At 41.5% G+C, this 8,227-nt stretch overlaps 1 protein-coding gene across 1 annotated transcript; it reads right to left on the bottom strand.

Annotated features, from left to right (window-relative positions):
• Positions 1-1,201: 1,201 nt before the first annotated feature.
• LOC128740348 (CLIP domain-containing serine protease B9-like) lies at positions 1,202-7,352 on the bottom strand. The gene is made up of 5 exons (XM_053835889.1): positions 7,101-7,352; positions 6,347-7,001; positions 2,252-2,463; positions 1,853-2,190; positions 1,202-1,794 (listed from the first exon to the last, which is right to left on the bottom strand). Exons 1-5 carry the CDS (start codon positions 7,344-7,346, stop codon positions 1,233-1,235), a joined length of 2,013 nt encoding a protein of 670 aa, XP_053691864.1. The 5' UTR covers positions 7,347-7,352; the 3' UTR covers positions 1,202-1,232.
• Positions 7,353-8,227: the final 875 nt, after the last annotated feature.

Raw genomic sequence — 8,227 nt, forward strand, 5'->3', positions numbered from 1 at the left:
CGCCCATAACTTTCGTTTTAAAAGGAATTTTGAAAATCTAAATACATCGTTGCAAAGGTCTAAGGATGAGGTATATTTCCGGAAAGTTTCGAACTGATTGGTTAAAAAATAAAAAAGTTATAGGCATTTACGTGAAGACAAAAAATGTCATAGTCGGGCCATCTTGTACAGGTTGAGCCACCGTAGAAAATCTAAGACATACATATTCAAATTCTATATAGACACATGAAAAGAATGAATTCCGTGAACAACGGCTCATATAGGTACAAATACCCTATTTTTAATTGCATTTTTGCGAAATTTTGGCGATCTTGTAAAATCAATATTGCTTCAATCGTCTTTTCCGAAGTGTACAACTACAATGAGAAAAACAACACAAGTCTAGGTTTTTGTCGTATTAATTTTGCTTTATTTCATCACGTTTTAAGTGACTGACATTATCTAGCGATTATAGCGCTCCTGCGCTTAAAATTATGGTGGCCCAACCATGACTACTCAAGTGGCCCGACCTTTACAAATAGCGCTTTTCTAGTATTTCGCCTAAGCCTTCCCAAACACTTTACTGGAGGGGATTTTTCTAAAGTCTTCGTTTGCAGCACAACACACTTCATACATTTTCAAAATTTATCTCCATAGTTGCATTTCATGAATCATTTCTTGAAGAAAAGTTCATTGCGCCTGGAAAACTTTTTTTTGTAAGATTTAGTCACTGAATTCAGTACGGGTGTTTTGAATACACGATTGAAACTCACAATAGTGTGAAATGTTAGCTATCACAGTAAGAAGTTTTACAATGGTTTTATCATAGATATGATGAGTTACTAAAACTGTAAAATCGTGATGGCCCGACCATAACAGTGGCCCGACGATAACGACAATACCCTACCTCGCAGCTAACTGAGCGGTTAGGAAAGGTAGTAAAGTGGCTCTAAATAAAATAGGTTTTAGAAAAAGCTGTTTACAAATTTCCTTTATATGTAGGTATCGTTACAAATCAAAATCAAAACTTACCTTCAAACAACGAAAAACAACGATAAGATTGATCCAGCTAGAGATAAGCTATTGGAATATTGAAATTTAAAAAAAATACCACGTAAGCTTGAAATAATATATTTTTCTTTTTTTTTGTTTTTTCCGAAATTTTCAGCCGTGAGCTGCTTCATTTCGTTTGAAAAATAACTACTTTTAGTATTAGGCATAATATTAAATTATTGCTCTCTTGGGTATTTATTTTATTCCCGAATGTTATCCAAAATCCACCGAATGAAGAAGGCTACCCGTGTACTAACACCTGGAGCTCCAGTAACTCCACATCCTGGACCAGCGGAAATGATTCCATATTGGACGTATCTAAAGCTAATCTCCGGTACCTGAACCTTCATAGGTCCACCGGAGTCACCTCGGCAATGAAGCGTGCCATTTCCAAATCCAGCGCATATTGAATGAGTACTCAAGCTACAAGAAACCGATGGAATTCTGGCCTGCAAAAGAATTGGACTGTTCTCTAACCGCTCCGTTAATCCCCAGCCTGTGATCCAGTATAGGCTTGGATCGAATCGAACCAGATTATTGGTAAACGGTAGACAAATGGGCGAGACATCACCTTTGCTGAAATCTACATTACGATTCAATCGAAGTAGTCCAATGTCGTTGCCCGAGCGAACCATCCTGGTAAAATTTTCATGCATCACAGAATTCTCAACGCTGTATCGCGTGAATGGTGGAGCGCAATCCATATACTCATCACAATCAGGGTCGGTGCGGGTATCGTATTCGCCCAAACGAATGTACATTCTATGAACAATTATATAAATTTAATTATTGGTTAAGCATAAATTTACAGTGCTCCTACAAACGTTCTATTTGTCCATCGATACAGTGTGCGGCCGTTAATACGTATCGGGAATTAATTACGGTACCGCCGCATTCGGGACTTTCTCCTCCACTGGTGGTTCGGTAAATAAGCATAGCCATCCAAGGATATTGGTACATAGAAGCTCGCTCCCCAAATGATATCTTGTCATCCAAGCTCGTTCTGCCACAGTTGGTGCGGTCCAATAAGCGTAAATTTGGATGATTGGTAATATCATTAGGATCGACCGCCGCCGGTACTACTTTCGAAGGAGCCGGCGTAGTTACTGTTTGTAATGCAACCTCGTCACAGCAAACGAAATAGGTACTGGAACTGCCCTGCAACATATATTAGGGGTTTTAGGGGCCGTCAAAGTGGAATATTATGATAAAATCGTACCGATGATGTTCCCGGAGTACAAACGCTGTTTTTTAGAAAAGCTGCTTGAGCTGGTGTGACTGGTACTTTGGTAGCGGAGGTTTCTCGCAGTATCGCTACGATCGGAGGACACTCAGCAAGTGCCACGCATCGACCAGGCGTATTATTAGGTGTTCTGCAGGTGGGAGCATCTTCTCCGGCTCGAGTACCAACTTCGATAGCTTTATTGTTAACTGAAAAGTAAAGAACTGTTATTATTTCAGTACACCATTATATTGTTGATTTTCTATATAGTGCATTATATTTTTCCATCCTTTTCTTTTACCACAGGTAATGTTTTGTGCCAGAAATAGCTTACCACATATTTCCAAAAAAATATTCAATGTAAATATACCTTAACGTAAACAAATAAACTTATCCTGACAAAAAGAAAACGCATATATACTGCGTTTGTATAACCCCATAATATAATTCGGTGGAATTTTGGAAATTTTTATTTATAAAATAAGTATCCACTCTTAGGCTTTCATTCTCTAGCAGCATAGAGCGAGCGTGGTTCGTGCTATATCAAGACCTTGACTCGATCCTTTCTTGATCCGATCCTTGACTCGATCTTAGCACTCGATCCTACTAGTTGTGAGTTCGTCTCGACACTGGAATGTCAGCTTCAACTTGGACCCCTCCATTCTTGGTTCCAATGGAGTTGTCGAAGTAGAGTTCTTCGACTTTCGCAAGTGTACACAAGCAGAGTCTGTAGTTTGTGGTTTTTACGCTTATGACACCCTGTACTTTCTGTTTGTACTTTGTCAAAATTGCGCCTTCCATCTCATCTTCCGGTAGTTCCTCCTTCTCGGAAATCCTGAAATCATCCAGTAGAGAGCCATTGCTAGTGGTCCTTCACCCTATAGGGTTCTATTTTTTTCTTATGTGGGCTCATTACTGCGACCAAGCTGTAGATCTATTGTAATTTCGCCCGGGTATTTTGCTGTAACCTGCACCGCATATCTTTTTTTGCTACTACCGCTATTGAGTGAGCGATGAGCTTTATAAATTTTTTTATAATCTTGTGTAATCCATGTATACTGCCATGGATCAGAGGCAACAGCCGCATTCTGGAGAAGGGGCATATTATCGCTCCTTCCACTTCTGCGGTAGCTGTATTGTTTCCCAGATCGTGACCAGAGCCAGTGCAGGGGCTCATTCCTTACTTACTTTACTTTAGTGGCAACGGTCCTGCGCCGACCGAATTATGGTCCTCCAGTACTGTCGGTCCTGGGCTGCCCCTCTCCAATCCCCACAAACACCGGCGGTGCGGCATCTGCCTCGGAGTCTACAGGCTCTTCCTGATTCTCTGCTGAAAATAGTTTTGGCTACTCTTTCGTCGGGCATTCTGGTCTCGTGCCCAGCCCACCGCAGCCTGCCACATTGTACTACCTTCACTATATCAGCACTTTTGTATACTTGGTACAGCTCGTGATTCATGCGTCTGCGCCACACTTCATTTTCCATTTTGCCACCAAGTATGGATCGCCAAATTTTGCTCTCAAAAATCCAAAGCACTCGTCGATTAACTTCCTTTAGCGTCCATGATTCAGTCTGTAAAGGGCCACCGGGAAGATTAGTGTTCTGTAGAGCGCCAGTTTTGTGCGAATTTGCAAATTACGGGACTTCAGGAGACTGCATGGATTACGGATTGTAGAAAGCCCGATTCGCGGCTGCAATTCGTCGTTTCGCTTCGCGGCTTACAGCGTTGTCACATGTCACGAGTGTACCAAGGTATATAAATTCCTCCACTACTTCATATCGCTCCACATCTAACTCCACCTCGGCACTAACGCCACTTGGTCTCCCACATTCCCTGCAAGCAATCATGTACTTCGTTTTGGTGGTGTTAATGGTAAGCCCCAATCTCGCTGCTTCCCTTTTAAAAGGCCTGAAGACCTCTTCCATCGCTCTACGGTTGATTCCGATGATATCGACGTCATCCGCAAAGCCAAGAAGCATGTGAGATTTCGTGATGATAGTTCAATTCCTTTCCACGTTTGCTCTTCGTATTGCAGCTTCCAAGACGATGTTGAATAGCAGATTAGAGAATGCATCCCCTTGCTTCAGCCCATCCCACGTCCCGAAAGCGGCTGAGGTCTTACCCGCTATTCTAACGCTTGATTTGGACCTACCCGGCGCCGCACGAATCAGCGTAACTAGTTTCGTTGGAAAACCATGTTCTAACATTATCTGCCACAGCTCATTTCGTTTGACTGAATCGTACGCCGCCTTAAAGTCCACAAACAGATGATGTGTCTACAAGTTGTACTCCCGGAACTTGTCTAGTAACTAACGCAGGGTAAACATCTGATCCGTCGTGGAGCGACCCTCACGAAATTCGCCGACGAAGCACTCCGCTAACGGTCTCAGTCTGCAGAACAGAATACGGGAGAGCACCTTTTTGTAGGCAGAATTGAGCAATGCAATTTCTCGATAGTTTTTACACTCGAGTCGATGCCCCTTTTTAAAAATTGGGCAAATGAGGCCGTCCAACCACTCCTCCGGCATTTGTTCTTCCACTTAGATTCTGACAATGATCTGGTAGATTGCTTCGTACAGCCGCTCGCTCCCGCTTTCAGAAGTTCAGCCGGGATACCTTTCTTCCCAGCAGCCTTACCGTTTTTCAGCTCACTGATTGCCTTCTTAATCTCCTCCTGTATTGGTGGCTCCACAGCTTGGTCATCGGTGACGTTTCTTATCCTGTCTTGCTGATCTCCGCGTTTACCTCTCCATTCAACAGTGTCTGGAAGTGCTCCTTCCACCTGACTGCTACCGCCGTTTTGTCAGTAAGCAGGTTGTCAGCACTATCATTGCACATCACAGACATGGCAAAATTCCTGCATCTCACCGTTTTGTAGAAACTCCGTGTGTCGTTGCTGGCGTATCGCTCCTCTGCACCGGCGAGCACGTGCTCCTCGTACTCGCGATTTTTTAGACGATGGGTTCATTTTTCCGCTGCTCTAGTCTCTCTGTACCTCTCTGTTTTGACGCGTTGCCGCAGTGAGCATGCGTCTCCTGGCCTGGTTCTTTTTATCTGTCATTCTCTGGCATTCGGCATCAAACCAGCTGTTATGCTGTCTTCCACGCGTCGTGCCTACCACCTCTCTCACAGGTGTTTCGATGGCACCATGGATGTTCCTCCACAGCCCATTTACATCTTCTCCTTCTACCTGCTGTTCTGCGATTCGTCGATCAAGTTTCCTCCACTGCCACGTACTTCACTTTCCCTGCCACGCCTTCCGCCGTCAACCGCTGGATGTTAAAACATAGCGTCCCCTCAATGCGAGTGGTCAGAGTCGATATTTGTTCCCTGAAAAGACCGTACATCAATGACATTCGAAAAGTGTCAACCGTGAATCAAGACACCTCCAAGATGCCTCCAGGTGTGTTTCCGAATATTCAAACGTGGAAAAAATGATAAGTTTTGAGCGCTAAAGAAACGACCGAGTAGTTTCTCTACCAATTCGAAAGATATTTATATCAGTCGGTCAGAAATCTTTCTACGACTTGAAAGATATAATAAAAAAGTTCATTTTTAAATATTTACTAAAGATAAATGCTCAAATGTCAAGCATTGTCATAATCGACGAATCAACCTGCAAAACGTGCCTGCACATTTTTGCTTCCCATGTTTGGGATGACAACCATATATACGAGCTACCGAAACGCTGAATAATGCATTTATCATAAGTATAAGCATTTCTAATTCAAATAGACGAACTGCAATAATCTTCAAAAACTAGAAACATCCTCAAAAGACAATTTTAAAGCTTACACATAAGGGTACATAATCTAGGCGGGCTTGTTTTGATTAGCTGGAACACGCTAAAGTGATTTCGAGCGGCATCCGGCATGGCATCAAACGAAACAAAAAGGAGGGTGAAGTAAGAATAGTCCAAAAATACTTAAAATATAAAATATGAGCAAAAAACATAATTGACAACACAGCTTCAAAATCATTCAATCCAACAACTCGTTTTTACGATTCAAGGAAAACTGCTCATAATTTTCTACCATAAGATAACTCAAATGATGGTGACACATCAAACAAATATTCTTTTGTAGACTCACCATTTAAAATATTTTTCCGTACGCAGCATACGTAATCTATCTGTTCCAAACTGGTATAGCACCAATTATTTCTCATATATTCCTGACCGTCATTAGCTTTGAGGAAATCGTCACAACGGTCTGTCTCGGTACAATATCCCGATTTTCCAGCTTGTGTAGTGCACTTTTTACCAAACTCTTCATCATATCGGATTTCATTTTTGGGACAACATATGTGGTTCACATTATTCGGCTGATTACAGCCCACCATAAACGCCCTCAACGATTCTGGTACATCATCACTATTTTCAACTAATCCACATCGGCTAGCCGGAACACATTTACCAGAATCTAAAAAGGGAGTTTCACACCGTTGCCATCCAGGTTTCTTCAATGGTTTCAGACTCAAGCGTACGTCTTGATCATCATCGCAACAAACAAAGACCTTGCCCTTCTCCTGATAGCAAAAACTTTGGGTCAGATGAAGATGCAGTGTTGGATTATAGTTGCGTTGTATTTCCAGACTGCAGTTGTATATCGAAGGACAATCTTCTATCGGAACACATACGCCTGGTCCATGACGAAATGTACGACATGAGCGACGCGCTTGGGGTTTCCTACGAGTGCTTATCCGCTCGTCACTATTGGATTGATCTCCGCAACAAATAAGAGCATTCTGTAAGTAAAAAATATTGTAAACAACACACGCAATCATGACATATGTATTCCGTTATCACATTAACTTCAACGTGGAATTTTGAGGATTGTGACTTACCCCGTATGGTCCATTACCACATACTCGTCTCTGAAGGTACTGCTCGAAAGAAACGTTAGGATCGAATTGTAATGCAATCACATTGGCAAGAGTATGGCCGCATTTTTCTACCGGAACACATCTTCCAACAGATCTTTGTGATCCCGGTAAATGGCAATGTTCTCCATAATGATGGCGACATGAATAAACACTTAACACAAAAACAGCACCGAATAAAATGAACAACGGCCGACTCATTTCAATCATTCCATAAAACTGTTACCTGATTGACTACCAGATGAAAACTGTACAAGTTTACTAGTTTTTGTTCGTCCGCAAAGCTTGTTCCGTCGAGTGAATATAATGAATTCGAACACAGCCACACAAAAATAATTCTTAGTCGTCTTACTCAGCTCGCGAATCAAGAGATAACATAAGGATTAAACCGAGTCGCTCGCCTAAAGTCGCATCAAAATAACATAAACTTGTTTCATACTCATATGTTTACTGCCATTTTTTATGATTAGGAATGAAATTCGCTTCTAGATTATATGTGAGTGTAACTTTGGATTATTTTGTTTAGTTTAAATCGGTTTTAAATATTCATTCGTACAAATTCGTACCAAACGTAGCATTGAAAGATGTAAGATGATAATGGTGTGTTTATATGTGAAACCCGTATCCGTTACTGAACTACGGTGAACTTGCACTGTTAGATGAAACAATTTTAAAACCAGACATGCTGACTGCCCTACTGTCTGAGGCACTAGTTGTGATTGAACTGCTGTTGCAGCCTAAAATAAATGAGAGGCAACACTAATTCGACTGATCAAATCGATCGACTTGCATTTACCAAATTCAAAATTACAAATTGTGTGAATATTTCATCCACATACTGAACAATAATTTTGTTGTAGGTATTGTCAAAACACTTCAGCTTCTTCGTCTAGGATGATGCCAGCTGCCTACTAATGGGAACGTTGAACCGATGTATTTGCATACATACAGGCTTTTATACATAAAAACCACGATTATTGTATTGCAGAATAGATAAAATAAAAGTTATGTTCATGGAGCTGGTCTCACTTTATTCTTTCCGTCTATTAGTACACCATGATTATGTATATTTTCGTGAACATAACTTCGTG

The sequence above is a fragment of the Sabethes cyaneus genome, chromosome 1 (genome assembly GCF_943734655.1).
Source record: "Sabethes cyaneus chromosome 1, idSabCyanKW18_F2, whole genome shotgun sequence".
NCBI lineage: Eukaryota > Metazoa > Arthropoda > Insecta > Diptera > Culicidae > Sabethes > Sabethes cyaneus.

Coding starts and splice junctions, on each gene's coding strand:
- LOC128740348 (XM_053835889.1), bottom strand. CDS start 7,346: ATGATTGAAATGAGTCGGCCGTTGTTCATTTTATTCGGTGCTGTTTTT. Junction 2,464..6,346: donor ACGGAAAAATATTTTAAATG/GTGAGTCTACAA, acceptor TTTACTTTTCAG/TTAACAATAAAGCTATCGAA. Junction 2,191..2,251: donor GTACTCCGGGAACATCATCG/GTACGATTTTAT, acceptor TATATGTTGCAG/GGCAGTTCCAGTACCTATTT.